Raw genomic sequence first — 24,810 nt, 5'->3', positions numbered from 1 at the left:
TGAGTATAGTGCAGGGTTACTAAGCCTGGTGTGAGACTAGAGAGCTGGGCTAGCAAGGACACGTTGGTGTTTTTTAAATGCACCAGGAGGATAAATTCCATTGGTATATATTGGACAATGGTGCAGTTTGCATAGAGGGCTGTGTTTGGTACAATACATATTTATATCTTGTGGATGACTTTCTGGCAAAGAACAGCCATGTACCCAGATCAGCAAGTGCGTACGTGGAGTTCGACATGAACCAAGGAACAGCAAAAGGTGAAGGAGGATGGGAGCGAGGCACTGGGAATGAGAATCCCAGCAAGATAAGAAGGAGCTGGAATTTACTGGGTTGCTAAATTGAGGACTATTGGAAAACTTTGAAGGTCAGGTTCTCACACCTGTGCTTAACCAATTATATGTTAGTTGTTAAGGGCCTTAAAGATATGTATCCAATCACAATGGGCCAAGTTAGTGCAAACAACTTTAAGAAATAGTATATAAAGTGTTAGTTTTCTATCCTAAATGGCTTTTGTCTGACCACATTGATCTCCGACTGAGTCCATTCCACAACAATATCTGACCATGAATAAATATAGGCTGGAAGTTAAGACTTTCATACATCAGGCAGGAAGCTATGGAACAGAGGCAGGGCAAACAGCCCGAAAAATTTGAGAGTGAGCTTAATAAACTTTATCAACAGGGTGGCATGATGTGGGTGCTTTTGATAGCAGTGTCAGAGCTCCCTGGACATGAAGACTCTCTCTTAATCCTGTGTGTGTTCTTGGTGGTAAGAGGGAGGTTGGGAAGTGGAAAGGGACTTCGACTTACACAGTGAGAAATAACCATGGTGTGTGGCAGGACACCTAATGTGGAACAACTCTGTTATCTTGTTCCAGCTCTGGTTTGTTCCTCCTGCTGTTTTGGGCTGCATAGTCCTGTGCTTCAACAAATTCTTAAAGTATGGACTCAGTCCTAAAAACACTTGCCCCTGGGACTCCTGCAGTAATCATTTCAAAAGGTCAAATCCTCCGTGACCTGCTAAGTCCTGGCCATGTAAAGGGCTCAGTGCAGAATCTCTTGGTAAGCACATTCAAGTCAGGTTTTGCAGGACTGCATGTACAAAAGATGTTCCTTTTTAAAGTCTAGTAGTTTTAAGGGTTGGTTGTAAGTTTGCCACAGTTAGGGCTGAGAGAAACCAAATACCTGGAGTAAAATACATCAGCTGTTAACTAGGCCATGAACATGCAAATCAGTACCATGCACTGTCTGAAACAGTGGGTCAGAGTTGTGAAGGGGATTTGGATATCCAAGATACATGCTTTTGAAGGAAAGTCCAGCCTTTTCCAAATTGCAAACACCATGATGAAAGTCACTGAGTGAAGAAAAATCTGGGACTGACAGGAGGCATAAAAGAGAGTAAGACAAATCCAGCTGTACCAAGTACCAGGGCAGGATTTGTCCTTAGAGGAGACATTGAGGGAGGCAATGCTTGTGTGGCCCCATCACTCTCCCAGGTGTTCCAAACAAGCCCCCCTGGCTTCACTTCTGCTATACCAAGAGTGTATTTCTTCTTCTTGCTGGGTTTTCTCTACAATTTTTTTCCATAGAAGCACCCAGTTCTTTGTCAAGGAGTTGGGTTACCTTGAACAACAAAGAAGGTGACTTTTCTGTGACACTTTTACTCATTACATTCTCTAACCATGTGTCTGTTGGCAGGTCTGTGGGTCCTGGTGAACAATGCTGGCATCTCACCTTCATAGAGGTGGAATTTGCAAGTCTAGACAACTACAAGAAGGTGCCAGAGATCAACCTGTGGGGCACCATACGAATGACAAATTCTTTTCTGCCTTCATTCCCAGAGCTAAAGGTACATGGTGGGCAGTGTGGCAAGACGTGGAAAGAGCTTTTGCAGCACAGCAAAGAGATGTAGCTAAAAATCATGACTTGGAGTGTGCTTCAGGGAATGCCTGTGCAGTCCAAGGAGGGTCTGGGGCATGCACCCAAACTAGACAGCAGGGCTCAACATGCTATATAAGCAGTTGGTATTATAGGCCACTCTTGGGGCAGTCCAGGCACCTACACAGCAGGTGCTATCTTAGACATCCCAGGATATGGGAGACCTTTGTGCCATGCTGGCAAATACGATACAGGACTCCAGCCCACCTTTAGAAAAAGAGTAATTTGGAGACCAGATAAGATGATCCTGGTGTCCAGCATCCACTAAGTGCTTATGTCTGGATAACTAAATCTTTTCCCTTCATGTTACTCAATTCAGCAGATGATTGCAGAGTGGTAGCTGTGGAATAAATGAGTCAATAACAGCCATTTTAAATACCTTACAAATAACAGTATTAACAAAAGTCTTTGGTTCCTATTAAAAAAAAAAAAAAAAAAGGAAAAATAAAAAAAAAAAAAAGAAATGTATGAGCAGAACTCTGAAGAGCTGCTTTATTTAGTACATGTGGGAGAATGCTGGCACAGCTGCATGTTCTGTGAGGATGAAATGGGGTTATATTGAGAAGATTGCTCAGATACCATTTCCAGAAAGCAAGTACCCACTAAACAAGGCATATCTCACTACAAGAGGTAGCTTACCCCTCAGGTCAGCAGATGGTTCTCACAGTCCCTCCAAGCTGTGCTTAGGTGTGGAATGAGAGAGCAAAGCTGCCCACTTGTTTCTCAGCTAAAATTTCAAGCTGCAGAAGGGTGTCGTGCTCCAGGGCTGTGAAACATCTCTCTGTATGAATAGCTGATGAGATTTCAAAGGGCCTGTTCAAGTGCATCTGAAACCATAATTGCATACACCTTGTCTTGGGGAAGGACAGATACCCACAGAGAAGTGACCACTGCTGTCACTGCCCCTAGGCAGTGCAGGATCTAACACAAGCTGCCAGAGCTCTGCAGTTGGACTGGCGTGGGAGTTGAGACAATTGCTTTTTGCTGCCCATAGACAGCAGCACGTCAGATCTCCTCTCTGTGCTTTCACTTTGGGTTATGCCTTCAAGTCCTGTGTTATGGAGTCGTGTGGACGTTGAGAACAGCGTGGGTTTTGTGTTTGGATGGTTTTTTTTTCCTAATTCTTGCTGTTTGTATTCCCTGCTGTCCCAGTTAAAGGTGAAAGGTGTTTAACTGTGGAGGAGGCAGAGGAAGGTTAACATAATGGGTCAGATACGTGGCTAGTGTAAATTAGGTCAGCAGAATTCTCTTGGTGATAAATTTGGCTCATTAATGGGCTCTTGCTTTTCTTTACAAGGACAGGCTGCTAATAGCAGAGCAAAGCTGTTGCTATGAGATGTCTTGAAGGGAGAAACTAAAATGGGAAACAAAAACAGTTTTCTATTTGATTGAAAATGGGTCAGTCACAGCTTTGTGCTGCTCTGTGACTGTCTGTTCTTTCCTGGAAAACAGCAGCACTGCCTCTAAACAGCATCATTACCTAGGTGGGGGGGGTCAGATCCCTGCAAAGAAAAGTTCTTACCTTCCCATACTGTGGCCAGGAGGTGCCAGACCCAGCGACTGCAGACAGGCTGGGCAGAGAGAAGCCCTTCCAGTAATAAGTGAGGTCTGAGCCATCCCTCAGCATCCCTGTGGATGCTGGTACTTGCAGCCTCTCCACCCACCCACTGCTAATGAGCTTTGTGGGACAGGGTTGAATCTGATGTAGCAAACAAATGTGGCTCCTCTCATGGTACCTTGGGGACCGGTGCCTGCACTATCCAACAGTACAGATGCTGTCCAGCCATCCCTCTGCTTCCTTCATGTCACCACCTCATGCTGGGCTCCATTTTTATGGTGTGGGGTTGGCTCTTGCCTTCCCAAATCAGTGTGGCCTGACTGAGCTCTGGAATGGTGCTTTACATGACACATTTCTTTTAATATTGCACAGTGAAATTTCCATGTCACACATGACTGTCTTCTCAGAAAACCTCCTGATAACTGGTATGAGCTACTTTTGTACAGTATCCCCAAGGGTCTCCTTTTGGGTATACACAGGATTTCAGTCATTTCTCCAAGTGCTGGGGCTGCCTGGCTTCATGCCCTGTTCCCTCTGTCCCAGTGGTGACTGCTAGTGGAGCAGCCAGCAAGCTGTGGGTGCTGCTGGCCAGGCCGGGACCATACCCTCTTACTCTAGGGACCAGCTTTCCTTTCCACTGCTCAACTTCGTTCTGTTTTGTCATACACGAGATTAAGTTGATATGTAAAGAGCTTATCATTTACTCTTTCCTCATCTGTCTTTGCTAGCTCTGACTTGGAAACTGCTGTAAGCTTTTTATATGCCACTGGCTGTAAATGCTTGGAGTCTGTATGCAGCTGTGATACCTGAGGAGGAAAGCAGGCTTCCCTTGGCGATGCTCTGGATGTAGCTTGTATTACAAGTAACAGCTGTTGGAAATGCTGGCTGTGCAGTTCTTTTCTGTTCCAGATCATCAGCACGTGGAGGTTGCCTGGGATCCAGGACCCAGAATGATCTCACTGAACTGCAGTTTATGCAGTGTTATAATAATTTCTGCCCCCTGCACTGTGAAATGTGAGTAATGTTAAGTAGCAGTGATTTGCACAGAAAATAAAATAACTGAGATTTTTAAAGCACGTATCTCCAGTGCTTGTTCCTACGTTGGTTTTCCTACCCCCTTTGAAGATCAGGTTGGGATTCAATGGGGCTCAGTAATTAAAGAGGTGGTGGTGGTGGTGGTTCAGCAGGTAGTGGGACTATGAAGGCTTGTTGAGAACTGCCTGGAGCAGAATGGGCAGTGCACCCATTTCATCAGCAGAAGGCAGCTAGAGAGAGCAAGCACACACACCATTTGTACTTTATGTGGTTCCCCTCAAATGACAGTGTTGAGAGAGTGGTGCAGAGCATTATGTATTGCCTCAGCACTCTGCATGTAACTAATCCAAATGCTATAGTGGTGATAAGGAGCTCTTCTCACAGACAGAATGGAGACTTGCAAACCAAGAAGTGTCTGGAGCCATACAAGGACCTCGTGGCTGAGTCTGGGTTAGGTTATCCCAGCATGTGAGCTCCAGTGTCTTCCTCTGCCCCCCTGAGAAGTGCTAGGAGTGATCAGGTGATCTGGTGGCTGCCTGGGTGGGGAGCTCTGTGCCAAGAGCAGCAGAGTGCTGGGGCAGAAAGAGCAAGTATTAAGTGTTTCTGTGCTGTGCAGATGATCATGTCTCTGAGCCATCAGAGCAAAGCCAAGATGAAATCTGGCTCTGAAATCCATCCCTTGAGATAGCTAGACCCTTGTTCTGCCATAGTGTTGCATTAATGCAGGCATTGAGGACAGATTGTTGTCTTGTTGATGAGTAACAGAGGGAAGACATCTCAGTTCCATTTGACAGTAATCTTCAAAGCTAGAGGACGGAGGAGCCAGAAGAAAGTTCAGTGGAATCCTCTGGAAGTCCATGCTTATGGCTGCTGTGGTATCCTACAAGGAGTTAGACTGCCAAAGGTGCCTATGACTTTTTTGTTGTTGTTGTTGTTGTTTCCCCCACCAGGGGCCAGCTGCTGAGGCTGTGGCAGTGTCCTGCCTTTTTCTGCATGTTTCTCACAAAGCTTTGGAAGACAGCAGTAGTCCAGGTCCTTGGTGCACCCTTTAGCCTTTGTAAAGTGTTTCTGTTTTCCCTTTCAGGCCTGCATGGCTCTCTACAATGATTCTGGGAACCAAAAGGTGCTCCTCTGCATGTCACATTTGCTCTGATTTACCTTAACACAGCAAGGGGCCTCGTGGGTTCTACCAGGTAAGCACTGTGAGTCTGGATACTCCAGACAGTTCTTTCTGTCTTGACCAAAAAACAAGTTCCAAAACAGTGGCAAGTATCACAGTATGTTAGAGATTGGAAGGGACCTCAAAAGATCATCTAGTTCAATCCCCCTGCCGGAGCAGGAATACCTAGATAAGGTTACACAGGAATGTGTCCAGGCAAGTTTTGAATGTCTCCAGAGAAGGAGACTCCACAACCCCCCTGGGCAGCCTGTTCCAGTGTTCCGTCACCCTCACTGAGAAGAAGTTTCTTCTCAAGTTTAAGTGGAACCTCTTGTGTTCCAGTTTGTACCCATTACCCCTTGTCCTATCATTGTTTGCCACTGAGAAGAGCCTGGCTCCATCCTCGTGACACTCCCCCTTTATATATTTATATACACTAATAAGGTCACCCCTCAGTCTCCTCTTCTCCAAACTATAGAGACCCAGCTCCCTCAGCCTTTCCTCATAAGGGAGATGCTCCAGTATATGTCCCAGGCTTCATGACACCTGTGGTTCTTAATTTAGCCCAACATGAAACCTCCACTAGCTGCAAAGGGAGAGTTTAAAAGACCCTTTATTGCAGGTGAAGTAAATAAAGATGATCTTTAAAAACTGAGAGAAACCAAGTCTCTTCTTAGTGGCAAGAGCTGCAGAGGAAGTGGTTCATTTCAGGCAGAGAGAAGCAGCAAGTTGCTATAGAGATCCCTTGATTGTCCTGTATTATATTGATAGTCCTGTACGTGTTTATCGCTACAGTGAGTGATGCAGAGGATGGGAATGAATGCTACTTCCTCTGGGCTTCAAAAGTCTTTACCAGTGTCATGAGTGGCTGATGTCCTAGGTTTGCTGTTCTGATGTAGCTAAAGATCCTGAAAAGTTGCAGAGCCAACGCAAATATGACCTGTGTCATGTTACTGGCAACCTGCTTGGCACTGCTGGACAGGACCCAGCGTTTGGAGGAATGTTTGTAGGCAGCGGGATGTGATTTCTCTTAGATAATGTTGGCCATCAGGAGACTTCAGTGTGCCACTCTCCTCTTAAGTGGTGGCCCTGTAGGTGCTCTCTGGTTATGGAACACTGGCAAAGAAACAAATCTGCAAGGGATACCAAGTGTTAACAAAGCAGCTGCTCTCCTTTGCCTAGTAGGTCCAAGCTAAAGGATGCTTCTGTTTCCACTCAGATAATGTGTATCACTGATTTGTGGTGTGCTGGCAATGTCTGCTATGTAACCTGTTGCTTTGACACCTGGGATGGAGTCACTAATGTTAGGGGAAAGTTTAGGATTTGAGAAGCGCTTCTTGCATGTCTGACTCTAAACCTGCATCTGAGGAACTGTCCACTGCCAGAAATGTTTTTGGGGAAAGGAGGCCAGTGATGGCAGTAGCTTTCACACATCACAACAGCCCTGAAAACACAGATCAAAACGTCCCTGGAATAGCAGATTCCCAGGACAGCTTGCCTGTGCTCCAGGTCATGGCCTTGCTTCGGCTTCCCTAGTGGTGCTTCTGCTGCTTCCAAAAGTCTCTGTGTGGGGACACAGTGTTTCTCATGTGGGCTGCTTTCTGGCGGGTTCCTTGTCTTCCTAGAGAAAAAAGATCAAAGAAAAGCATCAGCAGTATTGGTTGGAAAAGATTAAGTGCTAAACATGTTGTCCTGGGTTCAGCAGCAGCAGTCAGTTTTTTCTCCTTCTTAGTAGCTGGTGCAGTGCTGTGGTTTTGACTTTCGGCCTGGGAATAATACTGATAAAGTCGATGTTTTCAGTTGCTGGTCAGAATGTTTACCCTGACCAAGGACTTTGTGAGTCTCATGCTCTGCCAGGGAGGAGGAAAAGCTGGGAGGAAGCAGGGACAGGACACCTGACCCAAACTAGACAAAGAGGTATTCCATACCACAGCACGTCATGCCCAGGGGAGGTAACTGGGAGTTAACCGGAAGGGCACGTCCTCTTTTCTGTCGGGCTCATTTCCGGCGGGCGGTATCGTATTCTCTTCCCTTGTTATTTCTCTTATCATTATTATTATTGGTAGCAGCAGTAGTGATTTGTGTTATACCTTAGTTACTGGACTGTTCTTATCTCAACCCGTGGGAGTTACATTCTTTCGATTCTCCTCCCCATCCCTCTGGGGGCAGGGGGGGGGGAAGTAGACTGCATGGTTCTAATTTACAGCCTGGGCTTAAACCACGACAATGTCAAATGAAGTTTAGGAAGCTGTACTATGGAACTCTGCAACAGCTGCAACAGCTCAGAAAGGCCGCTGAGGTCCTGTTTTGCACAGAGTGATGCTGGCCCAGCCGCTGTGCCTGCAGCCAGGGCAGTGCAGGGAGCAGGGTGCCTTCAGAGGCTTGGTGCTTCTGCAGGGTCCTCTGCTCATCGGCACCCAGCTCTGCAACAGTGGCACCCAGCGCACCCTGGAACAGAAAGGATCCTTGCTTAGCATTTTAGAAAAGTTAAGATCTAGGAAATCCAGGATGGGTTTATCTTTCTAAGTTGGAGATCCCCCCAAAATGATGATGCTGTGAAATAGCAATGGCAGCACCTGTCCTTTGCCTGTGGTTTTGTAACATGAGGTTTCAGCATCTTGTGCAATCACAATGCTTAGAAATGTCTTAGAAACAAACCAAACCCGATACCAGCAGGTTTCTCAGCCAGCAGCCTGAGCCCTGGGATTTGGAGAGATGCTACAAATAGCAGGAGAATTTGTAAGAGAGCCAATTCCACTTCTGGGGACTGGCCTGCAGCCGGATACATTTAATTCATTCTCAGTGGTGCTGGAAGGGCCACAGGGATACTGCTGATACAGCCATATCATCTGCTCCCCTGGTACCCTTTGAGGAAGAGAGCAGACCTCTGTCCACCTCAAAACAGGGATGAGAAATAACACTTGTGCCCTGACAAAAGCTACCAGGAGGCACAAAGTGGCTGTGTGCACAGGTCTGCTGCAGCATGCAGTGACTTCTCTTGTGGTGTCTTGATGGTGAAGCAGCTCCTGAGAGCACTCAGTAGGATGTGTGGAGAGCCGTGCACTGACCTGATGAGCTGTGTGGTGAGCACGTCTCCTGCTCCAGGCACACAGGCAGCAAGGTTGGCCAGTGGCATTGGCTCACTGGTGTAGGGGGCAGCTCTGGGCACAGCGCTTGCCTCAGGCAGTGTTCAGGTGCAGTTATCACACACATGGTGCAGTGAACATGCAGCAATTCGCTCCCCTCAGGGTGGTTTAATTTGGTCTCCTGAGCGCAGTTAGCCCTATAGCACCTTTTGTCCACAGAGCAGTAAAAGAGTGGGTCTCTGCCCATCCTCTTTCCTGTGCATGTCACTTTCCTCTGCCCTTGACAGAGAAGTTGTTTGTGTTTTCATGCCATAGGTATGGTCAGGGAGGCATTTTTCTGATCTCTTCCGATAAGGAACGTCATTGTCAGGTTACCTTTAATGAAAGAATCAGTGCTATCAGGCAGCTTCAAGCCCCAAGGAATCAACATGGGCTGAAGTTTTCTGGCTTCTTGGAAAAATACCTCTATTTTTAAGAGTGAGTGTTTCTAAGACTCTATGGTACTGCTGTGCCATTGCCAGCTTTGCAGTTTCATAGCCCTTGCCATCACAAAACTGGCCCAAATACCATGAGTTTTGTGGGTTTGCTTTGAAGAGTACATGGTGACATTTGGTCTGCCTACCAGTTTCTTGCTTTTACCATCCCCTCTGCCTGCCTGTTCCCAGCCAGCATGGCACAAGGTTGTCCATCCACTTAGCGTGGCCCCTTGTACAAAAGCTCTTTCTCATGCAGGACCTGCAGATGACGTTGTGAAGACCAGTGAAGTTTCTGAGCCTTTAACAGCTCCAGCACACAGCCAGAGCAGCGCTGCTCACCTGCAAGCCTAGCAGATCTTCCTTTGCTGTGTTTGCCAAGGCATCAATAAAAATAGAGACAGGAAAAATGAAAGAAAGAATTTCTGATTTGATTGTAAAGAGAGCACCCAGTGGAGTAACCAGGTAAGAGCTGGTCTGTTTTAATGGTATAGTGGAAAAGCTTCTGTCTAGGACTGAGATCCAGCACTTCTGGTCCTGGCACTGCCACTGGCTTGCTACGTGTGCTGAACAAGTCACTTTGCCTACACCGAAATCCATTACCATCCCAGCCATCTTTGCCACCACCCTACCCATGCTGGAAAGCAGAAAACCCCAAAGTACACATTGCAATGCAACACAGTGCTGTTTTCTCATTCTATTGTTATAATGGATGCCAGAACAGGTGTTATCCCACTTTCCAGAAGCTGGATTACTTTTTGTCGCAGAACAAAAAATGTGTCATTTCCAGTCTCCTGCATGAAAACTGCTACAAGGGGCTTATGAAGTCCTCTGAACTTTTACAGCTCCAGGGAGGAAGGTGCCAGGGATGAGTGTAAGCATTAACACTGTTGTGCTGCTTTTAGCAGGCACCAGGGTTAACCATCACCCCACATGCACCTTGCCCAGGGACCTTGAACTGCAGCTCGGGTGAAAGCTCTTCATGGTTTTTTTTCTGCATAACTCCAGGGCCTGCCTGCCAGAGTGATTGTGCTCCCAGGGGTGCTGGTGGTACCTGTCACCTTGTGGGGTCAAGTGCTGCAGGGGAAGTCATTTTCCTGGTGGGACTTTAACCAGGGTTACTATGACAGTCAGCCAGCAGGCTGCCAGCACCCTGTGTCCTTACGTTCCCTTCCTGGTTTCTGCCTACTCAGAGGTGTTAAAGCATTCAGACCACAGTGAAACACCTTCCCCTTCCAGCTCTAATGAGGTGCAACCATGGCTCCAGGAAGCATGACTAATGAGAGGGCTGGCGGGAGAGGGAATATACCCTGATAAGGCCCCACACCTCCATCATCTACTGTCGTGGCAGTCCCTGCATCCCACCAGAGACATCCAGTGAGTGGCTGAAGTATGACTATGTGGCCTCTTTTCCTATAGAAAGCAGTGCATGAATGCTTGTGCAGGTAGGTACCCTGACAGCCCTCCAGAGAAGAAGATGGAGATCAAGCACTCTTATATAGCCAAGGTGCACTTTGATAGGGGGAAAGTGCCTGCAGAAAATATGCCTGGGGGCTTGGGAAAGGCTATTTTTAAAGAGGGTGAGATAGCACAGTAGCTTGGCTGTGTGGCATGGGGCGGCTCAGAGGAGGTGCAGGATGGAGTCATCTGGTGGGTGCAGTGGTCTCTCCATCCCACCAAGGCACTCCAACATTGAGTTTTCTTGAGGCCAGCACTGTTGTGGAGAAGGTGCTGGTGCTTTTACTGGAAACTGCCACAGCACCATGCACACACATAGGAAGCACCTCTCCTCCTTGTCGTCTTCAAATACTCTCAGCCCCTGCACTAAGTCCCAGCCTCATCCCCTCCCTGCATGCCTTCATCAACAAGTGAAACTCACTATGAATGGTATCTCTGTGCTATTTCAGACCATAACTATATTAAATCAAAGTCAGAGCACTGACCACCAAATTTGTTACTTATTTTCTGTATAATGTAAAGCTCAGTCTAGCAAACACTTGGGCCTGTGTTGCAATGCAAGGCATGTGTGCTTGGGCTCACTGGCCTCAGTACAGCTATTCATGGGCAAAGCCAAACACGTATTTCAGTGTCTTTGCACTCTGCAGGCTGTGAGGAGAGATGCAACTTGCTCTTTCAGAAAGGCAATTCTTAGAATTCTCCTCTGAGTGTGGTGTGAGACTGGGTGGCTCAGAGACAGGACTTGAAAGTGTTGTCCTGGCTGGTGGAGCAGTCCATCAGGGCTAAAGTGCCACCCTTAGCTCTTCCAGATGCATACATAAATTCATATAAAACAGTCTTGAGGTCTAAGACTGGAGGATATCTGAGGGTTTGAGGCTACCCCAAACACCGTACATGATTCACACAGCCAATCATTCACAGTCTATGAGGTTCCTCCAGTGCATTGATGATAACTTCTTAATGCAAATGGTGGACAAACCAACTAGGAGAGGAGCGCTGCTGGATCTAGTACTCACCAACAAGGAGGGTCTGGTTGAAGTGGTGATGGTCAATGGCAACCTTGGCTGCAGTGACCATGAGATGGTAGAGTTTAGGATCCTGTGTGGGAGGAATAGAATACCTAGCAAGGCCACAATTCTGGATATCCGAAGGGCCAACTTTGGCCTCTTCAATCAATTGCTAAGGGAAGTCCCATGGGAAAGGGTACTAGGTGGTAAAGGGGCTCAAGATGGTTGGTCAGCATTCAAGGAACACTTCTTCCAAGCTCAGGATCAGAGCGTCCCAATGGGTAGGAAATCAAGGGAGCCAGGAGACCAGCATGGTTAAACAAGGAACTGCTGGGCAAACTCATGTGGAAAAAGAGAATCTATGGATTATGGAAGGAGGGGCTGGCCACTTGGGAGGAATATAGGACAGTTGTTAGAGGATGTAGGGAGGCAATTAGGACAGCTAAAGCCTCCTTGGAACTTAATCTTGCTAGTCGGGTTAAGGACAATAGAAAGGGCTTTTTCAAATACATAGCAGATAAAACTAACAAAAGAGGCAATATAGGCTCACTGCTGAACGAGGTGGGTGCCCTGGAGACAGAGGATATAAAGAAGGCAGAGGTGCTGAATGCCTTCTTTGCCTCTGTCTTTACTCCTGCAGACTCTCCCCGGGGACCTCAGATTCCTATAGCCCCAGAAGGAGTCAGGATGAAGGAGGAGTTTGCTTTGGTAGATGAGAATTGGGTTAGGGATCAGTTAAGCAATCTGGACATCTATAAATCAATGGGTCCGGATGGAATACACCCACGGGTGCTGAGAGAGCTGGCGGAGATCATTGCTAGGCCTCTCTCCATCATCTTTGGTAAGTCATGGGAAACAGGAGAGGTGCCTGAGGATTGGAGGATGGCAAATGTCATGCCAGTCTATAAGAAGGGCAAGAAGGAGGACCCGGGTAATTATAGACCGGTCAGCCTTACCTCCATCCCTGGAAAGGTGATGAAACAACTTATTCTTGACACCATCTCTAGACATATCAAGGATGAGGGGGTCATTAAGAGCAGCCAACATGGGTTGGAAAAACCCAGAAAAAGGTGATGGAAACAACTTATTCTTGGAAAGGTGATGAAACAACTTATTCTTGACACCATCTCTAGACATATCAAGGATGAGGGGGTCATTAAGAGCAGCCAACATGGTTTTACCAAGGGGAAGTCATGTTTGACCAACCTTACAGCCTTCTATGAGGAAGTAACTAGGTGGATGGATGATGGTAGAGCGGTAGATGTGGTTTTTCTTGATTTCAGTAAGGCATTTGATACTGTCTCCCACATCATCCTCATAGATAAGCTAAGGAAGTATGGGCTTGATGATCAGGTAGTGAGGTGGATCAAGAACTGGTTGAAAGGAAGAAGGCAGAGAGTTGTGGTCAATGGGGTAGAATCTAGCTGGAGGTCTGTGACTAGTGGAGTCCCTCAGGGGTCGGTGCTGGGACCAGTGCTGTTTAATATTTTCATCAACGACCTGGATGAGGGAACTGAATGTACCCTCAGCAAGTTCGCTTGTGACACTAAACTGGGAGGAGTGGCTGACACACCAGAAGGCTGTGCTGCCATCCAGTGAGACCTGGACAGGCTGGAGAGTTGGGCAGGGAGAAACTTGATGAAATTCAACAAGGGCAAGTGTAGAGTCTTGCATCTGTGGAGGAACAACCCCATGTACCAGTACAGGTTGGGGGTTGACCTGCTGGAAAGTAGTGAAGGGGAAAGGGACCTGGGGGTCCTGGTGGATGGCAGGATGACCATGAGCCAGCACTGTGCCCTTGTGGCCGAGAAGGCCAATGGCATCCTGGGGTGTATTAGAAGGGGGGTGGTCAGTAGGTCGAGAGAGGTCCTCCTCCCCCTCTACTCTGCCTTGGTGAGGCCGCATCTGGAATATTGTGTCCAGTTCTGGGCCCCTCAGTTCAAGAAGGACAGAGAATTGCTGGAGAGAGTCCAGTGCAGGGCAACTAAGATGATTAGGGGAGTGGAACATCTCCCTTATGAGGAGAGGCTGAGGGAGCTGGGTCTCTTTAGCTTGGAGAAGAGGAGACTGAGGGGTGACCTCATCAATATTTACAAATATGTAAAGGGTGAGTGTCAGGATGATGGAGCTAGGCTTTTCTCAGTGATGTCCAGTGATAGGCCAAGGGGTAATGGGTGTAAACTGGAGCATAAGAGGTTCCATGTGAACATCAGGAAAAACTTCTTTACTGTGAGAGTGACAGAGCACTGGAACAGGTTGCTCAGGGGGGTTGTGGAGTCTCCTGCGTTGGAGATATTCAAGGCCCGGCTGGACAAGTTCCTGTGTGATGTACTCTAGGTTACCCTGCTCTTGCAGGGGGGTTGGACTAGATGATCTTTTGAGGTCCCTTCCAACCCTTGGGATTCTGTGATTCCTGCACTCCTGCTAGCTGATGCAAGTTGCTGACTTGAAGCTGGCTCCAAAGTGCTCCCACAGCAGGAGAGTCGCTGTCCCTGCTGATGGGCTCCTCCCTTGAGTGGCAGGACAGCATCATCTGCAGGAGATTTCTTAACTGTATTTCTTAATGCAATAGAGTCTTTTCTCTCCTTCTGTGAGCGGAGCTGTGGTTACCCACACATTGTAAATCTGTGTCACAAGGAAGATATAGGTTGTATACAGGTCATAGAAAACAATTGTGTAACTCCAGTAATGCATTCCTGAATGAAGGTGCTGAAATAGAGTTTAGCTGCAGAAAATAGGGCTGTGGGCTTTAAACAGCCTTACTTGGGCATCTCTTAGAGCTGATGGTGCTGTGAACAGATCACTGCCTCTGGGAAAACGAAGTCCCTTTGCAGAGGCACTCTCTAAGTATATTTAATGACATTTTTTAAAGCTTTTGAATTATGTTTCAGTATGCTGGGGGCTGCTTCAGGAGTCCTGAAAAAAGCATTGTGAATCCATGGGGGAATGTAGGAGCGATCCTCCAGGAAGTGGGATGCAGAGCCTGGCAGTAAGCACCAGCGTGCCTGTTTAGGCTCAGCTTGGCAGAGGGGGAGCAGCACCCTGAGCTGAGCTGTGGCTGAGCTACGGCAGCCAGGGCCAGGTAGCACCCCAGCACTTAAACCTGAGGAGGCATTCATATACCAGGGCCCTGGGATCAGAGCTTTGGGTCTGCTCCTGCATCCACTGGAGAAGTCCTACTCTGCCCCCTTCTGTATGTGCTTCCTGGTCTATGCCCGCCCTGTGCAGTACGTGGCATGTGCTGTGATAACCCAGCAGCAAACTGCAACAACAAACATTTTTTAATGTTATTTAGCAGCAAATGGCTGCTCAATGTGAGGCACTTCTGGGATATACTGAAAAGCCAGGATTAGGTGCACTGCTTGGAATCTGCTTATTATGTTGGGCACATCTGCAGGGGTGAGATCCTGCAGGGCCAAAGCATTATCACCAGTCCAACCCTGCAGTGTAGTCCGGTCTGCAGAGACCTGCCTGCTGTTGCTTTTATCTCCCTTTGTCCTTGTTTTTCTTCTCTCTATTTTGTTTTTTCTACTTTCAGAAGAACAGGGATCCCTCTGGCTTCTCTCTCCAGGGACTTGGACCTTGGCAGCAGTGCCAAGCAGGTCAGGGAACCTTCCTGAGAGCCCAGCAGAACCACTGCCATGATACGGTTTGTCCCTTAAATGCAATATCATTTTTAGTTTTCCAACTTCTTAAATCTCTCTCTTTGGTTTCTTGTGTTTTGACTACCTAATTGGATAATTTCCATGGTGGAGAGCTATTCAGTAATTGTATATATGTGAATAACAACATCTGTGCACTTGCCTTGGATTCAGTTCCCATATCCCAGAGGCCAGTTCACGCTTCCAGAGCCTGTTTACTTCCTTTACTGTCATACTGTAATTTGTAATTTTACACCATTTTGCATAAACAGATTTCAAAGCACTTTCTGCCACTCCTAGAAACAGGAAAATTCCCACCTGCCTTCCCTTTCTCTGTGTTTTCTCCTGCAAGTTCATTTTTGTTTCTATATACATGTCGCAACTTGTCTGGCCAACCCAAAGCCCAATTTCCTTTACAGAAGGGAGAAAACCAGCATGGGGATACAGTGTGGTAAGACAGCCTTTCCCTGGGGAGCTGGGTCCCCACCAGGCCTGGCCAGCTAAACCTCTGTTACATAAGTGCCAGGAGCTGATTTCAGGGTGGCCTAGGGTGCACAGTGGGACCATCTCACTTCTGCACTAAATCAGATTAGCCACAGGTAGAACTTCATGAGTCCCAGGCCTGGATTTTATCCGCAGCTCCATTTTAATCTAACAAGGGGGTGTTCTTTGTGGCAGCGCTCAGTGTTATTGCCTCCTCTTCCCAGGGCCAGACAAGCCTTGTCTCTGAAATACACAACTTAGTAATACAAGAAACTCCTGGCCAATGTAGCCCATGCATACATGCCCTGAACGCAGTGCTGCCTCACCCCATGCCCAGCATGTGCCCAGTGCTGCCTCACCCCATGCACAGCCTGTATGTGCCCCGCACAATGGGCTGCCTCACCTGCCCAACCCTGGACATACCGCAAAGCTCCTGCCATCTCACCCCAGTGTGGGGTATGCTTTGCATCTACTCCTGCCTCCCCATGCACGCACATTGCCCATACACCCCATCTGTACCCGCGCAGGCAACGCTGCCTTGTCCTCCAACCCCTGCAGCACTCCACGCTCCCTGCGCTGGGCACGCACCCCATACACCCAGCTTGCAGCTTCCTCATCACCCAGAAATGTGGGGCAGGCTTCATTCTTGCATGAAGCGCTCAGAGCGTGTCTGGTGCCCCCCCTCTTTACCCTGTTTTACCCCCCAGCTTTCCTCCTTCCTGTCCTCCCACCCCTGCTCCAGCTTCCTGCCCTTTGATGTGCCTCCCCTCCTCCGCTCCAGGGTATGAACTGCTTACCAGGTGGAGATGACTTCTCCCCACCCCACAATTAGGTGCAATTATAATGTCATGCTTTTCCCCAAACCCTTGCTCCTGTGTGCACTGAAGGTGGACAGGCTCACAAGCAGAGTCCTGCTCTGGGTTAAAGACTGGCAGGACATGGAGCAGGGCCTGGGTCTGTGCAGGTGAGCAGTGCTGGTGGGTGCTGGAGGTGCGATGACAGGAGGGTCCTGGTGGCCCTGGGCAGGGACCTAGCTGCAGCAGCCCAAGCCTGCTCCATTCCAACGCAGGAGCAGCACATACCTAGGTGCTTCCCTCTGTGGTCAGGCAGAGCCCAGAAATGTGCCCCTGGGGAAGGCGCAGCCAGCACTTGCATGGAGACAGGTCCCAGCAGCCAGCAGCAGTTTCAGCTGTCAGGTCTCGTCATCTGTACATCAAGGCATGTGGTGCCTTGGCATCCATAGGATGCCCTTTGGCTGGCAGCAGCCAGTGGAGTGGGGCTCCATGTGCAGCAGCCCCTGGGCTTCTGAAGGTGCTGACTTTGGGTGGAGGTGGGACCCCTGTGTCTCCTACCAAGACATAGGTTTGCTTCAAGGAGTGTCAGCTCTTGGTGGCTCCTCATCACCTCCTGACCATATCCCAGGAGAATGCACACTCCTGCAGTGGGTTTCATGGAGCACAGCTGGGTGAACGCCTCACTGCTCTGGAGTGACTTTGGCCACAGGGTGCTGGGAGCCAAAACTGCAGTGCTCAGACAAGGCTGGCCATTCTGCAGTGCTTTCTCCTCCCGTTGCTCTGCAGGATGCAGGCAGCCAACTTCAGGATTAAAACTGAGCTTGCTGGTCTGTGTGTGGGGTATCCCACCTCTGCAGTGCAGTGTGGCATGGCAGCTCTCACACTGTTTAGGTCAGGTTCTTCTAATTTCTAACCCGCTTGTATCACATGAAGTACAAATGAACAGGGGGCTTGCAGAGGGTCTGACTTTGCCAGACCAGAGCAGGGCAGCCAGAGCAACACCACCAGGGACACGCTGTGCCAAACCACTGAGGGAGCTGTGTGCACTGAGGGAGCGCTCCTAGGGGTTCACCTGCCCCACACCAAGTGCTGCTGGCAGGGTCGTGATGCTTCTCTGAGCTCTTCATCCCCAGCTGGCACTGCTGGGTCTGCTTCTACATTGGATAAGCCACGCTCAGCCATGATGGCCATTGAGGTGCTGGGAGGACCTCAGCTGTGGCCATGTTTCAGAGCACGACTTGGCAGTGTGTCCCTTACACCCTGGAAAGAGATAAGACTTAGCGATTTGTTGCTTTTGGGGGGGTATTTGGGCAGCCAGGGGCTCAAGAGTGTGTGTGTGCATGTGTAAGGCACGAGGTGCAGCATGTAAAAACACACCTAGGAAGAAAGTCTCAACAGAGATCAGATTAAAAGAAGATGTAATTAAACACAGAGAGCATCCTGGCTGTTACTTGGCTCTCATTGCATAACTCTCGGAACCAGCTGCCTTCACAGATGGCTGCTCTGCTGTCAAAGTCATTTGCTGGGCACCTGTTGGAAAAACTGCCAGGTCAGCACAGAACTAATTCCACCACATCTTTCCCTGTAATGAGATTTCAAAATCACTGAGAGTCCTTGTAGCCCCCCAGATGAGCAATGACCCCCACTACTTAACCCTCCCCATGTACTCTTGTGAGTGACTGTAATAGGGATGAGGATGCTGCAGTGACCTAGAGGGTCTCCAGGGCTCAAATGGCCAGAGGGGGTTGCATGTCCCCCCTTCAAGCATGGTGATGGCTGCTGCTGGGCCAGAGGGAGCAGGACAGGAGCTGCTGCTGTCCCTTTCCCCTGCTGTTTGCACCCAGGTCTGAGGCTCTCAAGGGCAGCCGAATGGCTCTGCACACAGAGCTCTGCAGCTGTGGAGCAATACCCAGACATATGGGGTGCCTTTGTTTGCCTGGGTGAGCAGCCAAGTTGCAGCCCATCTCCAGCTTCATACCAGCTGCAGATCTAAGGCAGCTGACTGGCCTGCCAAAAAAACACAACACATCAAGGACCAGGGAGTGGCTTGTGCTGGTGCTGAATAATGATGATCCCAGTGTGCTTATAAAGCGGTGGTGTGGACAGCTCACCACAGAGCTGTTCTTGCAGCCTTGGCCTTCAGCAGAGCATCACTCCACCTCCTCAGCCAAGGTATGTTTCTGAAATGAGAGATTCAAATCGGGAGCTGTGTGTGTGTCCACAGCAGAGCCCATGCCCCACAGCTGGAGGCAGAATGGGCTTTTCTTTTAAACTTGGGAAAAATGCACTGTTCCTATGGCGGAGATTCTGGCCAAGGAAGCAGAGCAGCCCTGTGCTGCAGGGTCTGTAGGTGCCAACCTGCCCCAAGTAGAGCTTGAAGCACATGGGTAGCATCCTGGCTCCAGGGGCTGTTTGGGAGTTAGCAGCACAGCTCCCACCTCTGCTCCACTGGAAAAAGTATCCTTCCCCTCCTTGCAGCATGCTTTTGGTAGTCGATTCATGTTTTATTTGGTGCCGATTTAATTCTTGAACAACTTCCCTGTCCTGCAGTGCTGTGTAAATCCTGACACATGAATCATAGAATCACAGAATGGCTTGGGTTGGAAGGGACCTTAAAGATCATCTAGTTCCAACTCCGCTGCCACAGGTCATTTGAGCTATTTTTGTCTTCCCCAGGTCCATTTCCCACCTGCATCCCGGTACAGCCATGCTGGCCTCAGCAGTGTGGCTCTCGATCCTGTTCAGCTTCCTTGGCTTTGGGAAATGCCAGATGTTTCACATGGGACCATGTCCAGACCCAGCAGTCCAAGAAGACTTTGATATCAACCAGGTGTGAAAAGGTTCCTTAAAGTCTCAAGGCAGGCAGTGAGTTAGGCTAAAGGGGCATGGGATGGATGGCAAAGTGCCTGGGTCATGGGAGGGTGGCCAGGTCTGGTTTTGATACCTCATGCCGGAGCTGCCAGCACAGGTCTGTGACCCTGCTAACCCCCCCAGCCTCCCGCGCCACAGAGAGGGAGACTCAAATGAACTGAGCATACAAAACTGTGCTGGCAAACAAGGCAAGGCGCTCTGCCTCAGTCCTCTCATGCTAAAAGCATCTCTTTGGGCTTTCTTCTGTCAGTATTTGGGCAAATGGTACGAGATAGAGAAGCTGCCCTCAGGTTTCGAGAAAGGAAGCTGCATCCAGGCAAATTACTCATTGAAGGAAAATGGGAAGTTCAAGGTGATCAACAAGGAGCTGCTGTAAGTGTTTGCATTCGGGCTGTGTCCTCCCTGCAGTGGTGGCACTCCTGTCCTGTCTCCAAATCGCCTGTTTCTGGTCTGTGGTTGTGGTAGCTTTGCTGGGATAATGGGCTTTGCTGCGGTTACGGCAGAGATGCAGGTCTCTGGTTTCTGCCAATGCTTCCCTGGGAATCACCAGGTCTCTGTCTTGTTATCCAAGGTGAGTTGTGAGAAAACAGATCAAAAGCACATGGTAACTCCAGTGCAAAATAGCCTAGGTCTTCTCCTGACTGGTTTGTGATCCCCAGTGATGGCTGAGAAGCTGGGTGCCCCTATCCCAGGGAGGGTCACAGGGCTGCGTATGGGTACAGCAGCCACCACCTTGTGCCCCTGTGAGCTGAGAGGTGCCTGTGCCCTGTGCTCCAGAGTAAAGGGACCCGATGAAAAGGGGCAGGGAAGGTGAAGCACACACGTCATTTTTACTTAAGCAAATATTTATCAGCCTTTTTCTGGAGCGTTTACCTTGTACTGGTAGTAACTGCTGTGTAAGGGGATCGGCAATCGTTGCCCCTTTAAATCAGTGAGCAAAGCCAATGGACTGATTGTTCCCATTATTATATGTAATGGTTTGCAATTACCTCGAGCCCTTCTGGCTTTCTGCATGGGCAGATGCAGATATTAATTAATCTGTTTCCACCACCAGCCCCAGCTGGTGCTGCTCTGAGCAGCTGAATGAATGAGAGAAAAGGAGCAAGTGGTGAATGCAGCGCTGTCCCCTGTGCTCCCTGGCATGGCATGGGGACTTTGTTCTGGCTCACAATGACAACAACACAGCTACACATCCCTTGTGTCTGGCAGAGAACAGTGTCCATGCTGCTCACTGACTGTGCAGCACTGTCTCTGCAGCTCCACTGCTAGGGCAGCACTGGGCAAACAGCTGGATATTGATCTGTGCCTGCATTGATCTGTGGGAGATCAATCTGACCGGTGGTAGCACCACTGCAGCAGCTCAGGACCCTGAATATTTTGGTTCAGGTATGCACTGTGCATGGCCCAGCATTAGCCACATGACCTCTGCTGCTGGCATCATTAGCTTCTGCCTCTTTGGGTGTTCCTGTTTCATAGGGAAGCACAAAACTTTCCTGCCCCACAGGCAGGGTCCAGGTCTTGAGACAGCCGGGGAAAGATGCAATTATAAGATAGGCAGTTCGAGTCGCAGGGCTTGTTGCCAGCAGGGCAGTGCTCTGAACCAGCAGCGAAACAAACCCTGGCTTACCAAGCAGGGACAGGTAATGTGTGTATGCAGGAATGTGCTGTGCCCTGGGAAAAATGCAGGTGATTAAGCAGAGGTGAGCACATGCCTTCCATAGCTAGCAGAAGCTGAGCTGCTTCCTGGCACGTTAAAGATCAGTGCTGGGATCCTCCCATCCTGCAGAGGGGTCTTGCTCTCTCTCTTTTCTGTCACTGTCCCCCTGGCACTGAAGTACACCTCAGTGGCAGGGGCACTTGGAGAGAGGCACTCTGGGGCGCTGGGGTGGTTTAACCTGGGAGAGCATTTCCCCCGCTGTGCCTGGGCTAGGACCTGGTGTGCCCAGGGTGCTGCTGAAACCATCCCCAGGGGCGAGCTGTCACTATGGGAATGCTGTGGTTAGCTGGTGCATGTTTCGGCCTCCTCTTAGCAGGTGGATGCACCACGAGGGATTATGTAGCAGAAAGCAAAAAAAAAGTGATTTCAAAGTGAGCTGATTTAATTTCTCACCCTGTCATTCTCCTCTTAGCTCCAATGGCAAAGTCAACGAAGTCGAAGGAGAAATCATGCACATGGATGTAAAGGAGCCGGCCAAGCTGGGTGTCCGCTTTAACTGGTGTAAGTGTGTGGCTGGGAGGCTCACAGTGGTCTGGTGACATTTATACATCATTTACAGCCACAGTGGTGGAGCACTCTTCACCAGCTGATGTCAAAGCAAGAAGGACCAGCAGCATTAGTGTCTCTTGAGGTCATTTCACAGATGGGGACTTGAGAGGGGAGAGATGGGGGAGCTGCAACAACGGTCAGCAATAGGCTTGTTTTTCTGAATACAGTGGTATAGCTTCTAGCCCACCCTGCCTCTGCTTACAAGTGCCTTTTAATAACCATTAATAATACGGTTTTGTTTGCCTTTGCTTCCCTTGTCAAGGTAACACACAACGGGCCTGCTGAGGTGCAGTGCGTTTTATTCCCATTGCACAGCACTTTGTCTGCAGCAACATTTTGGAAAGCGAGGAGAAGCCTTGCCTTGGCTCCCTCTTTATTCTGCTCCCTCACACCTTTTCCTTGGCTATTTCATAGCACTCACAGACAAAGGTTATTTGGAGAAATGGGTGGAGCAGGGCACTTGCAAAGGAGATACAATTATTGTTCATGAGCACCGCCAGTCTTAATTATGCACTGCTAAGGCATCACCTGCAGCCATTTTAGCTACAACATGTGCAACCCCAACCATCCTTATAGGATGTGAGCCTCGAGAAAACAGCACTTTGCACTCCTAAGTGCATCAGAAACAAATACTGTCTGCCTACTGGACCCACCTCTGCTTTGTGCCTGATGGTTTGAAGCAAAGTGGCTGTCCCCCACTGGAGGAAATGCTTTGGGCATAGCAGCCTGATGGAGAACAGGATCTGTCCCAGGTGGCTGGTGCTGTTGGGATGGACTGGACCATACTGATTTCCACCGCCTCAGTTCCAGCTGGTTCCATGAGCAGAGCACCCTGGGGCAGTGGGTTGTGTGGAGAGAGGTGCTGGTTTGTGCTCCTCAGATCACCAGTGTCAGCTCCCAGCTCTACAGCAAGCACCCTCACATGGGTGCAAGCTGGGCTGGCTTTTGGTGGCCTAGACGAGCTGATCAGGTCAGTATTAACTTTCCAGCAAGACCTTCCTAGCCAGGGCTTTGTGGCTTTCTTGAGCCCCGCTGGACAGAACAAGGAGTCCTGGTAGGCTTTTATTTTAGGCTTTCATAAATTATAGCTCCCTATACTGACCACAGTTATGTGGCTCAGGAGCAGCTAAAGTGGGAACAGCACCAGGAGCTGTGGCTTTAGTGCTGCAGAGCAGTGCAGAGTCAGCTATGCATCAAGTTCATGGTGCCCTTCTTTCTCCTAGTCATGCCTTCAGCCCCTTACTGGGTCATCTCCACTGACTATGAAAACTACTCGCTGGTTTACTCCTGCACCAACATTCTCTGGCTCTTCCACATTGACTATGCCTGGATTTTATCAAGAGCTCCTGACATGCACCCAGAAACCGTGGAGCACCTGAAGGGTGTGCTCCAGTCCTACAAGATCGACACTGAGAAAATGATGCCCACGGATCAACTTAACTGCCCTTCCGAGATGTAACTCCGGCATGCAGTGACACAGCACCAGACCAGCGATGAACTTTGTTGCTTTCTGAATTATCCATTAGAATTTCTCTATGTAACAGAGAAATGTAATAATCCCTCGCTAACGGTAGTCTGCCAGCCTTGAGTTATGCTTTGCTGTTGTTCTATCACTCTTCCCCTTTTTTTCTCACTCTGACTTTCACAGAGTAACTGACTGATTCAAAGCTAATGGCCAAAGAAAAGAAACTCTGAAGTGCAAACGTGAAGCTCCGCTGTTGCTGTGAGTTCTCCTCTGTGTGGACGGGAAAGGGTATGAGACATGATGTACAAGTATTAATCCCACAAAAAACCTTTCATCACACAGCCCCAGGTTTGTTTTCTGTTTTTGTCTTGATGCTTCTGGGCTTGCTACAAGTCTGTGGTGTCTGAGCTACACCACAGGCACTGCCTTACGAGGGGCAGCATCCAAACACAGTGTCGGTCCTGCAGACCTGGAACTTAGACTGGGGTCTTGAGTGTTTTCTGGTGCAGGCCTGCAGGCATATGTTGCTGCCACGTCAGCAGGCCTCCTGACTAGGAATCAGATCTGGCCCTTTGTATTTGAAGTCTAAAAATGTCCAGAAATTCAGCATCACTCCATCCCCAGTGTCTGTATGTGTCCTCTCTCGCCTCTAGTGAGGCTGGTCCTGCACACCCAAGGAGTCAGCTCTGAGAGTGCTCATAAGCAGACAGAAAGAGATGGGTGTGCTCCACTGTCCTCTCTTCTGGAAGCTCTTCCCTGAACATGAAGAGATGGCAGGCTCCGTCTGATGTCCTGCTTACCGCTTTTGTATGCGCTGAGTGCCCGCTGGCACTGCATCTGCCCTGGCAGGTGTTAACCAGGCACCATGACAACTCTGCTTGAATAGCATTGATGCAGCTCATTAAAAATGAAATTTAAAACATCCGATTTGGGGCTTTTTTACTTCCCAGATGCTTGACTGTTCCGATGGACCGAGGGGCTCAGTGTGTGGGGTCTGCCCCTCCCCTGAGGCCACAGCACCACCAGACCAGGAATGCAATGCCATGTAAGAAACCATGTCTGAAGTTAGATGGTTTGCCTCAGAAGCCTGGAGGTCGTTCCAGCTCTCTGGGGTTGGATGTGTGGGCTTCTGCCATTGTCTGAGCTGTGCCAGCATTGTGGCTTGGGCTGGCAGTGACCCAACTCTTTTGCTGCTTTTACTGACATGAAAAACAATGGTGTAGATGTAGCATACTCTAAACCTGCAGGAAATGTTCCACACTTACTGTGGTGGGACCCTTACTGGCATGGATATGCAGCAAAGCACTTCTGCGCCCTGGGAGAGCTACAGGAGCTGAGCAGGGAGCCAATGTTCCCATCACCTTCACCACTAGGACGAGGCTGAGGTGGGAGGGAGGCCCTGGGAACAGCAGAAACAACTGCCACGTTCGAGCCATTATCCCCGTAAAGGTTTAAACCCTAACGGCACAGCGCCTGTGCCACAAAATCAAACACTCCGCCCGCACTCCGGCTGTACGGGTGCCGGAGGGACCCGCGGGACGTCGACAGCTGCACGGGGGCAGTCAGGGGCCTCGGG

General features: G+C 49.2%; 1 protein-coding gene across 22 annotated transcripts in view; it reads left to right on the top strand.

Annotated features, from left to right (window-relative positions):
• The window catches only part of APOD (apolipoprotein D), a 34,324-nt gene extending 10,175 nt beyond the window's left edge, over positions 1-24,149 (top strand). For 6 of the 22 annotated variants that reach the window (XM_080624231.1, XM_080624214.1, XM_080624213.1 and 3 more), the window contains 7 exons: positions 1,699-4,510; positions 5,616-5,724; positions 9,509-9,714; positions 19,309-19,462; positions 19,754-19,875; positions 21,633-21,721; positions 22,993-24,149. In XM_080624231.1, coding sequence (XP_080480357.1) covers positions 9,659-9,714; positions 19,309-19,462; positions 19,754-19,875; positions 21,633-21,721; positions 22,993-23,228 — 657 coding nt within the window. In that variant the 5' untranslated portion in view covers positions 1,699-4,510; positions 5,616-5,724; positions 9,509-9,658 and the 3' untranslated portion in view covers positions 23,229-24,149. Of the gene's footprint in view, positions 1-1,698; positions 4,511-5,296; positions 5,436-5,615; positions 5,725-9,508; positions 9,715-9,738; positions 10,695-15,252; positions 15,364-15,392; positions 18,805-19,308; positions 19,463-19,753; positions 19,876-21,632; positions 21,722-22,992 lie in introns of those variants that run through there. The other 16 variants (XM_080624233.1, XM_080624230.1, XM_080624232.1 and 13 more) reach the window with 16 other exon arrangements.
• Positions 24,150-24,810: the final 661 nt, after the last annotated feature.

This window comes from Psittacula echo (genome assembly GCF_963264785.1).
Source record: "Psittacula echo genome assembly, chromosome: 7".
Lineage (NCBI taxonomy): Eukaryota > Metazoa > Chordata > Aves > Psittaciformes > Psittacidae > Psittacula > Psittacula echo.
Note: the sequence above shows the minus strand (reverse complement) of the source record. Positions and strands in the feature narration are given on the sequence as shown.